Below are 13,376 nucleotides of genomic sequence, written 5' to 3' on the forward strand. Positions count from 1 at the left end.
GGTGCAGGCAGCGGCAGCAACTGTCCCAGCCTGTGATTCTGAGCCTCGATGGGCCGCGGCCCTTTGGTGCTGGATGACACTCCTCGGTAGGCAGCCTGGAAAAATGTACAATTGCAAATAGTCACAGAAATGTTGAAATGCGATTTTGTTTCTATAAAAATAAAGTATTTCAGTTCCAGCCTACCCAGACTGCACGTGATTGAACCCAACTTACTGGGCTTCCCCCTCGGGAAAGTGGGAGCATTGAGCTGGCGACTTTAGGTTTCTGGACACGAGAAAGATCCTGTGTGTGTGTATATGTGTGTGTGCACACACATGCGTGCAAGCATTTAAAACCTGTTGCAGGGACGCCTGGGTGGCTCAGCATTTGAGCATCTGCCTTTGGCTCGGGGTGTGATCCTGGAGACCCAGGATCGAGTCCCACATGGGGCTCACCGCAAGGAGCCTGCTCCTCCCTCTGCCTGTGTCTCTGCCTCTCTCTGTGTCTCTCATGAATAAATAAATAAAATCTTTAAAAAAATTAAAACCTGTTGCAAAAACAAGGAAGGTATCTAATAGATTTCCTGTTTCTGATATTTTCCTAAGGGGGTTGAAGGGCAAGATTAAGAAGGAAAGCTCCCAGCGGGAGCTGCTTGCGGACTCCGCGCACCTGAATGAGACCCACTGTGCCCGCTGCCTGCAGCCCTACCGGCTTCTCGTGACCCCCAAAAGGCAATGCCTGGACTGTCACCTCTTCACCTGCCAAGACTGCAGCCACGCCCACCCGGAGGAGCAGGGCTGGCTCTGCAACCCCTGCCACCTGGCCAGGTGAGCCAGTGGGTGTTAGGGCCTGACCCGTCCCCTCGGTGGGGCTGGCTGAGGAAGGGCGGGCACGGACGTGTGCTGCGCGGGGCAGTGCCGCGGGCCTGAGCTCCGTGTCTCCGCAGAGTTGTGAAGATCGGCTCGGTAGAGTGGTACCACAAGCACCTGAGGGCCCGCTTCAAGCGGTTCGGGAGTGCCAAGGTGATCCGGTCCCTGTGCGGACGGCTGCAGGGTGCAGGTGAGGAGTGCGCCTCTCCCGGGGGCTCTTTGTGTTCCCAGGCATGTTTTATGTTTTAAGACCAAGCAGATCCTTTGGAATGTGAGTGTGCACCTGCCTGTCCGTTTCAGGTGTTTTAGGCGAGGTTGGCTCCTTTCCGTGGGATGCAAACATCTGCACCCCCCTGGCCTCGCCCCCTGGGAAGTCCTGCATGCTCTTGACACGCCCACTATTTGAAATCATATTTTTCCATGCTTTCTAGCAGGTTGAGAACTGACAGCTAAGGTCTCAAACTCCGTGGCCGGTCGAATAGCCAGGCGCTTGCGGGCTAATACGACACATTCTCCAGGCCTTTCCTCCCCGGGAGCCCAGTTTGGGGCCTAGGCTTTCTCTTTTCGGGAAATATCCCCTGTGCATCTGATGATTATCAAGACTCAGGGGTCCTGATGGTAACGCAGCAGTGTGTTTTAATATTTTGAATCCAATATTTATTCCATAATGAACTTGAAACCTAGACTGTGATCTTGCACTAATCGTACGTTCACCTGAATTGTCCACTTTTAAGGTATTTGGGAAGGGAGATCATTTCAGGGGAAAGACGAAGTTTGGAAATTGAACAGAGATGACTGAGCAGTGTTTGCAGGGGACAAGTGCCTTGTCCCTGCCACTTGAGTTCCAGGCTCTGCCATTAAGCCTGGCCAAGCATTCGGGCTGGCACAGCCCATCAGGCTAGTGTCCGGGGGCGGGGCGCCTTGAGTCTCTCCAAGTGGAGGACCAATGCAAGGGCCCGAGGCGCTGGAGCCCGTGCACGTTAAGAGCAGATGCTGTGCTTCTTGGCTTAGTGTCCTCATCACATCCCAGCCTCAGGCCTTCCGGGGAGGGGCCTTACATGTGTCTTGTGTCCTATAAAGTCTCACATTGATAAGCAGGATCTGAAGTTGGGCAGGGCCACCCCCAGAGCACTAGGGCTTTCACTGGACCAGGTGCTTCTCAGGTATCTCAGCACATTATTGAATTTAGGACAAGGACCCCACCCCCACCCCAGAGGCCCCCTCAGCTGTCATGGCTCGTAGCACCTGGAGCAGGGAACCAGGGGGTGAGAGGCTTCTTGGTTCTTGGGGGAAGAAGGCACAAGATAAATCGTCCGAATCAGAACATTTTCAAGAGTAAAAGGAGGCTCTCCTGGTAACTGTGCTGAGGCAACAGATGGGACCACGGACACGGGAGCCGCTGCCACCCGATTCTTTAAGGCTGTGTCTGTCTCAGCCTGGAGTCCGTCAGGAAAGCCCATGCCCCCCTGCCCGCTCGGGCAGCCAGGAGCCGGCCGAGAGGGTCTCTCCCTGCAACCCCAGGAGCTGAGTCCGGCCCCGCTGCAGGCCCGAGGGTGGGAACCTCAGGGAGCGCGACGGAAAGCCGAACAGCAGAGCGTTCCAGAACCTCAACCCCAAAGGCGGCTCCGTTCACAGAGGCCTCACGGGATCCCCTGAGGACGTGGCCTCCGTCTGGGAGGTGCCGATCTCGATCTCCAGGCACCGGGTGGGCTGCGGGAAAGGCTGTGGGATGGTGACACCCAGCCAGGCCGGAGCCCCGGGGCCAACCCCAGCCGGGACCTGCCGATTTCAGTTGTCACGACTGAGGGCCACGAGGTGGCGCTGTGGGGCAGCAGGAACCAGGCTGCATGGGGTCGGGGTGGAGCGGGGCACCCTGCGTCCAGGGGTGATCTCACTGAGTCACGGAGGGTGCAGGGGAGCAAAGTTGCGTCTTTTTTCTCAGGTAGTCAAACTGAAAAACTAGAAGTGATGGAGGTCACTGTTTAGAGACCAGCCAGGGCCTGGTCCAGGCCGGTCCCCTGGGGTCAGGGGGCACCAGGTCTTCTCCGGGCGACCCAGCAGAGCCACGGGGCCCCGCAGCAGGAGACCGTCCAGGGCCGGGAGGGAGGGGAGAGGACCTGTCCTCGGGCACCTGGTCCCAGGAGGCAGTCCCTTCCCACCGCCTCTTCTTTGGTCCCAGGTTCGCCTGACAGCACGCGCAGCTCGCCTGACAACCACAGTAAGTGCCTCGTGCCCCCGGGTGGGGTTTGTTGCCACCTCCCTGTCAAGGGCGCCCGCGCACCCTCTCCCGCGACAGCAGCGGGGAGGCCTCTGGGCTTTGTTAAGAATCACTGGCTCTGGAGAGGGTGGGGGCCGTGCAAACCCTCCCCAGCGGGGACACGCGCAAGGAGCTGGTAACCAGCAGGGGCGCAGGGCTCCTGTTCCTGTTCGGTCCTGGGGACAGGCCACGTGCGTGTGCATACACAAGCACACTCATGCATGCAAACCGTGCACATCGTGCACAAGCATACACGGGAGCATGCACACAACCTCACATATGCACATGCATGCACGAATACATATGCACACACGGGCATGCACGCTGCACACATGCACACACACATGCATGCACACTCATGCACATGCACGCTCAGGGGCATGCACACATGCACATGCCCCAGGCCTCCGGAAGCCACGTCCACATTTGCTCAGTTCAGCTCAGTGTCTTTCCTCTGTCTGGTGGTCTAGGGTGAGTTTCCTCAAGGCTCACTGTCCAGAGAGTGAAGATAATTACCCGGTCCGTCCACTGCACGGGTCTGAGTCCAGGGGACCCAGAAAGGCTTTCAGGGTGTTCTCAAGGACACTAAATGCCCTGCTGTTCACACTTGAGACCTCCCCCCACCCAAAGGCACAAGGAGTGAGGGCCGGGGCGGCACAGGCTGGGGTGTGCAGTGGCAGCTCGTGCAGGGCCCAGCCCCACAGCCCAAGCTCCTCATTGTGGCCCCTGAGGGAAGGTGGAAGATCCATGCCCTAAATCCCAAGAGTCCATTTCCTGGATTCCTTTCTGGTGACCTAACAGGAGACCAGGGGCCAGGCCAGCATGAGTGGGAGAACAGAGGGCCAGGGCCACCTGGGTGCTCAGGTGAGGGCCTGGCCAGGGCAGAGAAAGGGGGGGCGATCAGCAGATGAAATGACTGAGAAAACATGACTTAGCTCTGGCCTCCTTCCCCCACCACAAGGCCAGGGGGTGAGATTGCCCAAGAAGCAGTCCAGGAATGGAGGGCAAATGCCTGAAGGTGTGGCCATCCACAAAATTGTTGCAAAGGAATAGTTTCCTGCTGGGATTCAGAATGGGTCTAAATGATGCTTGGATAGGTCTCTGTGAGGCCAGCAGATGAGCTTGCCTGGATGGATGGATCCACAGCGGGTAGATGGGTGGATGGAGAATGAATGGGTGGGTGGATGAGTGGTAGGTAGGTAGACGGGTGGACAGATGGGTGGGGTAGATGGGTGTGTGGATGGGCTGTAGATGGGCGGGGTGGTTGGATGGATGGGTAGGTAGGTGGATGTGTGGGTGGTGGATGAATGGTCTGCCCCCAGTCTTTCTCTCCCCGGGTGGAGTCATGCAGGTGTCTGTTGCAGGTGGGCCGGAGCCAAGTCCTGGCGAGGGAAGTGGAGACAGTGAACAGACAGATGAGGATGGAGAACTGGGCACAGTGGCCCAGGCCCAGCCCCTCGGCAGCACAGTAAGTCCTCCCCAGACATCCCCACTGCCAAGCGGGAGGCTTGGGTCCTGATTTCCTAAAAATCTCCGTGCTCTCCACGACTCTCCTGGGTGCTTCAGCATGAGCACAAGACCCCGCCTCCCTTGCCGTGCCTGGACAGTCTGAGACTGAGCACGAAAGAGGAGCTGCTTTCACACGTGGTCTCACCATAAGAAACCCCAAAGCAAGGTGTGGGGTTGGCAGAGGCTGCAGAGAAGCCTGCCTGACCCGTCCAGCCAGAGTCCCGGGGGAGGGGGTGGGCACGCTTGTGAGGTTGTGAGGGCAGGCAGGGGTCCCAGAGCACCCTGCATCTTTTAGGGAAGGGGACCCCGTTTAGACTCCTTCCCTGTGAACATTTTACTTTTCCTTATAGGTGACCACGAGCCTTTTATTCGTGTTGGTCTCCATCTTCATTTATTTTATGACTTTTTTTAAGATTTTATTTATTCATGAGAGACACACACAGAGAGAGAGAGAGAGAGAGAGAGAGGCAGAGACACAGGCAGAGGGAGAAGCAGGCTCCATGCAGGGAGCCCGATGTGGGATCAGGCCCCGGGCCGAAGGCAGGCGCCAAAACACTGAGCCACCCAGTTTTATGCCCATTTTATGACTTATTTTTGATGATAGATGAGCAAAGCACGGCCCAGCGTTTCTGGGTGGGATGACGGAAGGGAGCAGGTTGGGGCAGGGGTGGATGATGAGTTTAGTCGGGAGACACGGGGAGGATGCTGGGGTCCTTGAGACTCGGCACCGGCCAGATCTGGCCAGTCTACAGCAAGAAAATTGTATTCCTGCCACTCTGAGCTTGAAGAGTACTAGCCAGTGTCCGGAACATTCCCTATGCGATACCTTTAAAGGATCAAGATCGTCGTGGGGGAGGATTTCAGTGGGCTGGTGCTCTTCATCTGAACACCAGGGAGCTCTCCTCCAAGTCTGCATCCCTGTAAGGCGGGAGGCCCCTCATTTGCATGAACCGCCCCCCCCCGCCCCCCATATGCACCTCTGAAGGGAGAGAAGCAGCCATCAGCCCCGGAGAAGACCGCCGCCCCCTCCCCGGCCCCCCACCCAACACCCCGAGGCCTCAGCGCTCCGGGGCCTGTGTCCTCAGCACTTCTGAGCAGCCGCATGCCCCTCGGGCCGAGCAGGTGTTTCCTTCTGCTCTAAGAGATGCTGAGGATGCAGATCTTGCGGGGAATTCGGGGCAGGGGGGCCTCCGGACCCCTTGGAGCTCCTTCGGATTTGTTTCTAGTGTAGGAGGTAGATGAGCCCCTGGGGACGCCCCCCTCCCGCTGCCCAGGGCCGAGGGGCCCCCGGCCCTCTCTGTGAGGCTGACTCTGACTCTCCTCCTCTTGCCCCTGCCTGCACCTGTGAAGAAAAAGCGCCTCTCCTTCCACGACTTGGACTTTGAGGCAGACTCTGACGACTCCACTTGGTCTGGAAGTCACCCCCCCCATTCGTCCCCAGTCTCAGTGGCCACAGACAGCCTGCAGGTCAGTGGGCTCATTTCTGGCCCCCCAGCCTTCCCGGGATAACCTGAGCGACAGGTACGTGGGCCCCAGGTGGGGGACGGGGCGCTCTGGGAAGGAGTCCGATGGCCATAGCAGGCTTCGGGGCACGACAGGCCGGGGGAGAGTCAGGGTGAGGGCACAGGGTCCAGAAGCTTCTCACTCCCCATCTCTGCAGAGACGGGGCTGGCAGCTTGGAGAAGTGGTGTACGGGATGGGAACGTGGGAACCGGGCTGGACGGACGAGGGGCCCAGGGATTTCGGGGTGACTGCCCATCCCAGGAATAAGGTTTCTACCCCGTGACTCGGGAGGGCAGGCCCGAGGACCGGCGTCTGCTCTGGAGTCAGGGCCTCACGTGTGCCTGGATGTCCATGCAGTGGCACCAGGCCAGAGCTGGGGTGGGGATGCCTCTGCCCAGGCGGATGCACAGACCACTTTGGGGGCGGCGGGCTGGCTCCCCAGACGCCTTTGGGCCACAAGACCAGCCCCTGCGGTCTCCACTTCCCGTGGCCTCCAGGGCCTGACGACTGCTTCTTTCCTGTCCCCCTCACACTGGAAAAGAGCCCTGGGGCATGTGGCTTCCAAGAGCCCTCTGCACCTTGTTTCCTTGGGGACAATGGCACAAGAGAGAGACCCCGGCGGGTAGAAGAGGTGCTGGGGCGGCACCCAGGGGCCCCTGGGAGCCCCACCCACACTCCCACTCGCTTTTCTGGGAGTATTAGGGTGTACACAGAACAATGCATTCCCCAAAAACAGTCACCTCCCCATCGGCCTCCTTGGGGCTTTGGGCTGCAGCTGAGTCGGAGCCCCCGAGGCTGTCAAGTGGGTCTCAGGTCCCTCGTGTGATGAGTGGCCTAGGGCATCGGGAACCTCAGCCCCCCACGGACGCATGATGCAGAGTAGTCAGCAAGCGGGTTCAGCGGGATTTCTGAAAGCAAAGGGCAGTGAGTTGCGAGGGGCCGGAGCTGAGGGGTGTCTGGCGTTTGCTCAGATGATGCCTGGAAACCCTCGAGACTGGGACTGGGAAGGACCCACGTGCCAAGGAGCTGACCCTCCTCGTAAAACCGCAGGTCCCGTGTGCCCAGGCCCTCACGCATGGTCCTCGTGCAGAGGACGCCTCCCAGGAGGCCGCCGTCCTGGAGGAGGCGGATGTTGATGCCGCTGGGTGCCGTGCGCATCCAGAAGAGCAGATGGACAGCCTCTCACCTGCCGGACGGGACACCCTCGCCGAGCCCTGCCTCCCTGCGGGGTCCTGCAGCACAGCCGCAGCTGGTAGGTCCCTCGATGGGCTCTGCGGGGGAGGAGGCCGGGTGGGGGAGCCTGCCTGTTGCCCCGACGGGTGCAGACGCGCTGGCTCACTCATAGCAACCCCTGCCTTCACTCTGACTGTCCAACACCCGCCGTCCTGGTGGACGCCATCCACACCTGCCCCCACCCCCCCGTCCCCGCACCCACCCCACCCCGACCCCGGAGCTGGGTGCTTCTCTTGTAATCCTCAGAAGTTCCAGCGCTAATGCCTCAACTGGCCGCACAGCTCGCTGCGGCCTTTAGGAAAGATCCTGAGCTGGTTTGTAGGGACAAGCAGGTGTCCCTGAAGGGATTAGGATCACCGGTCACCTGGACCGCCCATCGTGATCGAGGACCAGGCAGCTCCAAACCTGGGGGGACGGCTCCCCTGGCCCGCCGTCGGCTCCTAGCTGGGAATCGGGAGGCCTGTGTGTGCCGAGAACCTGGATTTGCTCGGTTTAATCTCGTTGGCAGACAGTGTGCTTCATAATGAGGTCCTGAATGGCTGTCTTCCCTGTGCCCTGTGGGAGGGTGGGTTCAGGAGTTCAGAGCCCCTACTGATGCGGGAGCGGAGCAGACAGCAGAGGCAGCCCGCCGTCCCGCTAACGAGCCGGGGGCCAGCTGCCCGGAAATGTGGTTAAGACACTGTCTGCCAGGAAATCGGTCACTTTCCGTTTTTCCTTTTCATTATATCCTAGGGGCCATAATCTCATGGTGCACAGGGCCGTTAGGATGCTGGAGGCATTTCGGGGGGAACATGGGGCTTTACTGCCCCCCGAACAGTGAATAAATGAATCTACATCGAACAAGTCATAGGATGGGGATGTGCACAGACTTCATGCCCCCCTCCCTGCCGCCACCGCCGTGACCCCTCACCACCCCGAGCACCGGACTGTGGGGCGGCGGGCAGGGCGGGACAGAGGCCCAGGGAGACGGCCGGCGCGGAGTTCCGAGCCCAGCCATTCTGCCCAAATAGCACAGTCTCCACCTCATCCCTTAAACTGGGGGCATCTCCCAGTGACCTGTCGGGGTTTGACGGGCAGCGCCGTCCTTCAGGGTGCCTCAGACAACCTGCAGGTGCGGCGGGACGTGGCACGCCCCTCGACCAACCCGCTTAGCCGTTGTGACTCAGTTTCTCCTCTCTGCGAAGAGGGGTTACCGCGTAACGAGCGGCGTGCTCATAGGCACCGCACGGGATCGTAGGATCACAACCGTATCGGCTTAAAGCCACGCATGTCCACCCTGTCGCCGTGGGCTGGGAGTCCGGGCAGGGCCGCACTGCGCCCTCAGCACACGGCGTCCCGGGCTGGAACCCGCGTTTCACGGGGCCGGAGTGTCCCTGGCGCCCGGGGCCCTCCTGGCAGCTTGTTCAGGGGCTCAACAGGACTCGTCGTGCCCGTGGAGTGCAGAAGTCGCTGTGCGCGGTGACTTCCTGCCGCAGGAGCTCCCGGGCGGCACCTCCCGGCAAGGGTCACCCCCGGATGCAGCTCCTTGTCCCCCACCAGGTCCCGGCGTGGCCGGGCGCCGTGCCATCCAGGCTGCCTGGAGCCCCGGGAGGGACCTCTTGGGGAGGCCGTGGGGACAGTAAGCCCCCCGCAGCCGGAGCCCAGGACAAGCATTTCCAGGCCCACGGGAGGGGACCCGTGCCCACAGAAGGTCTGGCGTGAGAAAAAGCCCATAGTGACGAGTGGAAGGACTTCCTAAAGTCACCTCTGCTCGTGGAAGCTCCCGGGGGCCCCGTCCGCCTGCCCCGAGCAGCAGCCCTGGGGTGCTGTGAGCCTCCTGCGCACACGGCTGTCTCCCTGCAGCCCACCGAGGCTGCGCCTTGCCTGAAGCTCCACCCGCCTTTGCCTTAAGCTCTGGGCTCCCCCTCCGCAGGGGCCGCCGGCACGTCTCGGCGGCTGTAATCTCTCCTTTTTCTTTATCGGGGAAAGCGTGTCCACTGGCTTTCCGCTTTTCGCTCTAAATAAGTCGAACCCACTCTCACCCCAAAGGGACGCACGCCATCGGGAGGGAGCCCCTCCGCTCCCAGCATCTGGCCGACGCGGACATCTCCGTCTCCGAAGACGAGGGCACCGGGGCTCCGGGCACCACCTCTCAGCATCCCCGACGGGGAGGCCACACTCCGGCTGAGAGCCAGGTAAGGCCGAGGGCCAGGTAAGGGCAAGGGCCAGGTAAGCGCAAGGGCCAGGTAAGGCCGGGGGCCAGGTAAGGCTGGGGGCCAGGTAAGGCGTCTGGGAAGCTCCTCCTTGCAGCCGCTTGGGGAGGAGCCTTTTTAGCTTAACATCAAGTCCTGGTGGAGAAATCAGAGCCTTCAAAATACCTCAAGTATTGAATTTAAAACCCTACATTTGCACAAACCGACGTGCGTTGCGGTATCATCAAAATATCCATCGTTTCGTTGAAGTGAAATCCACACAATATAAAATTAGCCATTGCGAAGCGGACGCTCGCTCGCACTTAGGACGTTCACAGTGTCACGCAGCCGCCACCACGAGGGTCCCACCAAAACGCCATCGCCCCAGAGGGAAACTTCCCATTAGCGTCGCTCCCCGCCCCCTCCCCCCAGGCCCTGGCCGCCACCAGCCTGCTTCTCTCGTCTCCTGGATTTGCCCTTTCCGGGCTTTCCACGTAGACAGAAGCATCCCCTGCAGGACCTTCCGTGCCCGGCTCCCTGCGCGCAGGAATAGTGCTTTGAGGTCCGTCATAGTCTAGCTTGTGTCACCGCTTGGCTCCTTTTGATGCCGGTATTCACTCTCCACTCCACCAAGTATCCTCAGGTCACCTACAAGAGGAGGACATGCTCCACTGCTTTGTACCTTCAGCAGACTTTACGCAGGTTTTAAGAAAATTTAGAAGACGTAACACCTGTTAAATTAGTAAGACCCCCTCACACTGAAGACCCCGATTTAGGGAATAAATCACAAGATTCCTCTGAGTGCCCCGGGTTCCCTTCAAGGAGTTGAAACCGTGGTCCCGTTTGCAGATAATTGGCTTAGGTCTGAGCAAGTACACGGTACCAGGGGGAAGGCGACAGTGCTTTCTAGGAGGAGAGCAGGACCACCAGGTGGATACAGACGCACCGACCCCAGTAAGGCCTGACTGCCATGGAGGGGGAAGTGGGATTGGGGCTGTTTGAGAGTGAGGAACCCAGAGGCAGGACACCGAGCGGAGAGCCCCTGCTCCGGGTGGGGGAGCCTGAATGTAGCTCAGCCAAGGCGGGTCTCGGGCACGTTTGTCTGCACCCGGAGGTGTGGCACAGAGCTCCTCCCGGGACCCTCCCCATGGGGTGGGGGTGTTGGAGGGCCGGGGGATGCACCTATGGAGCCTCCCCAACGGGGACGGAGCTCTGGGCCGTCAGGTGGAAGGGCTCACCAACATCCAGCGTGTCCAGAAAGGGCGGGAAGCAGCTGCTAATGTGCAGTGGTGCTTTGCTGCGGTTGCACAGGCAGACGGGGGGACAGGGGGCCCGCGGGGCGGCAGGGGGCTGGAGCTGGGAGGGGCTGTCTGCAGGGAGCTAGGCCTTGCCCGCCCCGTACCACTGTGTGCGCCCAGACCACCCAGAGGAGCAGGGCCGACAACCCCCCCCCAGGCCTGGCTGGCCCTACACCGGCACTGCCTGGGGCCATCGGTGACCAGGGGGTGGCCCAGTGGGGCCCAGGTTTGCTGAGCGCTCTGTCCCCATCAGCCCGAGCAGCAGCGGATGTGCCCGCGCGGGCCAGGACGTGCACGAGGACGGCAGGGGCGGCTGAGGGTGAGTCTCAGCCGACGTAGGGCAGGTTACAGGCTCTGCCAACCTCCATCCTCCCCCGACCCCAGGAAGTGATCTGCCAAAAACAAGCAGCAGGCTTGCAGGAGGAGCCCGCCCTTCCCGCGTGGCTTTTGAGGAACCGGGGTACGTTTTTTTGTTCTAAAGTTGGTTGGGCTGAAAAACGTCAGCAGGACAGAATTGTGGAGTCTTTGGGCTCCGCGTCTGTCTCCCTGCCCGGAGTCCGTGCCCGCAGGCACAGCTGCCTCTCCTTCCTGGCATGTCACCCTGAAGCATCCTGCAGGAGGAGGTGTGCTCGCCCTTTGCCCTGAGCACGGCAGGGTGGGAAAGGCCCTGAGAAGGTCTGCAGGGGAAAGCCGTCTACCGTTCTGCACCCAGGGTGGCGCTCGCTTCTTGGGGCCTGACCCCCCCCCCTTTTACCGAATAGTGAGGAAAACACTACACGGGGAGGTGACCTTTGATCAGACCGAGGTGAGGCCCCCGGGAGGGCTGGGGCGGTGGTGGAGGTGCAGTAAGGCCCGGGCAGGGACCTCCCAGGGCAGGCCAGAGCCACGGTGGGCAGAGGAGCCCCGGTCAGAAGACAGGAGATGAAGACTAGAATTGTCCATTTGCAGAAAATTTCTTTAAGAGGTGGCAACTTTAGTAACATTCAGTAAAACCTGTGCCCTGGCATCCAGCCCTGCAGGTACTAGCTGCCCCCGCCCTGTGAGTACCTGCTGCCCCTGCCCTGAGGGTACCCCCTGCCCCTGCCCTGAGGGTACCTGCTGCCCCTGCCCTGAGGGTACCCACTACCTCTGCCCTGAGGGTACCCCCTGCCCCTCCCCAAGGGTAGCCACTGCCTCTGCTCTGCAGGTACCTGCTGCCCCTGCCCTGAGGGTACCCCCTGCCCCTCCCCTGAGGGTAGCCACTGCCTCTGCTCTGCAGGTACCTGCTGCCCCTGCCCTGAGGGTACCCCCTGCCCCTGCCCTAAGGGTACCTGCTGCCCCTGCCCTGAGGGTACCTGCTGCCCCTGCCCTAAGGCTACCTGCTGCCCCTGCCCTGAGGGTACCTGCTGCCCTGCCCTGAGAGTACCCACTGCCCCTGCCCTGAGGGTACCTGCTGCCCCTGCCCTGAGGGTACCCGCTGCCCCTGCCCTAAGGGTACCTGCTGCCCCTGCCCTGCAGGTACCCGCTGCCCCTGCCCTGAGGGTACCCGCTGCCCCTGCCCTGAGGGTACCTGCTGCCCCTGCCCTGAGGGTACCTGCTGCCCCTGCCCTAAGGGTACCCGCTGCCCCTGCCCTGCAGGTACCCGCTGCCCCTGCCCTGAGGGTACCTGCTGCCCCTGCCCTGAGAGTACCCACTGCCCCTGCCCTGAGGGTACCTGCTGCCCCTGCCCTGAGGGTACCTGCTGCCCCTGCCCTAAGGGTACCCGCTGCCCCTGCCCTGCAGGTACCCGCTGCCCCTGCCCTGAGGGTACCTGCTGCCCCTGCCCTAAGGGTACCTGCTGCCCCTGCCCTGAGGGTACCTGCTGCCCCTGCCCTGAGAGTACCCACTGCCCCTGCCCTGAGGGTACCCACTGCCCCTGCCCTGAGGGTACCCGCTGCCCCTGCCCTGTGAGTACCTGCTGCCCCTGCCCCACCGGTACCCCCTGTCCTTCGAGCCTCCTTAAACAGTTCTCATCTCTGACTCCACGTCCACCAACGTCTCACCTTGCTTGTGTCCTGTGCATCTTTGTGTAAAGGCAAGCGGGCAGCCCGCCCGGTGCACCATTGAAAACCAGGGCAGACTCTTACAGCGGCCCTGGGGAGGGCCCCCGGGAGTAAGGGAGGAAGCCCCCCCCACCTGCCCACCCTCAGAGACGGCTTCTAAACCCAGACCGACAGACACACCCTGGGGAGGGGGATGAGAGTTCTCCAGAATGACGCCGTGTCGCGCCCGTCTGAATGTCCCGCTCTTCCCTGTTGCCTGGCTCCGCGCTTGTAGTCAGGGTCAGGACTTCCTGGATGAGGGCTGCTCGGGGGAGGCTCATCTACAATTGCTCACACCAGAGCCCCGCACAGCATGTGTGTGAAGGGGCTTCCGTGGGGCTGGGTTCCAGAAGGCCGGGAAACCCAGCCCTGGCATGCCCCCCCTCCCGTGGTGGGCGTGGGCCCGCACTCCCAAAAGCCCCCCCAAGGCCATCGGTGCTGTGCTCAGCCTGCAGACGCTGACTCGGTTTCCCCGCGGAAGCCTCACCCGTGCCAG

The 13,376-nt window shown here is 61.3% G+C and overlaps 1 protein-coding gene across 2 annotated transcripts in view; it reads left to right on the top strand.

The window, feature by feature from the left end:
• Positions 1 to 13,376, top strand: part of MLPH (melanophilin) — a 48,827-nt gene that overhangs the window by 22,862 nt on the left and 12,589 nt on the right. For both annotated transcript variants that reach the window (XM_072796803.1, XM_072796804.1), the window contains exons 3-9: positions 586 to 807; positions 927 to 1,039; positions 3,029 to 3,067; positions 4,471 to 4,574; positions 5,966 to 6,082; positions 7,169 to 7,370; positions 9,380 to 9,525. In XM_072796803.1, the coding sequence (XP_072652904.1) occupies positions 586 to 807; positions 927 to 1,039; positions 3,029 to 3,067; positions 4,471 to 4,574; positions 5,966 to 6,082; positions 7,169 to 7,370; positions 9,380 to 9,525 (943 nt within the window). The remainder of the gene's footprint in view (positions 1 to 585; positions 808 to 926; positions 1,040 to 3,028; positions 3,068 to 4,470; positions 4,575 to 5,965; positions 6,083 to 7,168; positions 7,371 to 9,379; positions 9,526 to 13,376) is intronic.

The sequence above is a fragment of the Canis lupus genome, chromosome 24 (assembly GCF_048164855.1).
Source record: "Canis lupus baileyi chromosome 24, mCanLup2.hap1, whole genome shotgun sequence".
Taxonomy (NCBI): Eukaryota; Metazoa; Chordata; class Mammalia; order Carnivora; family Canidae; genus Canis; species Canis lupus.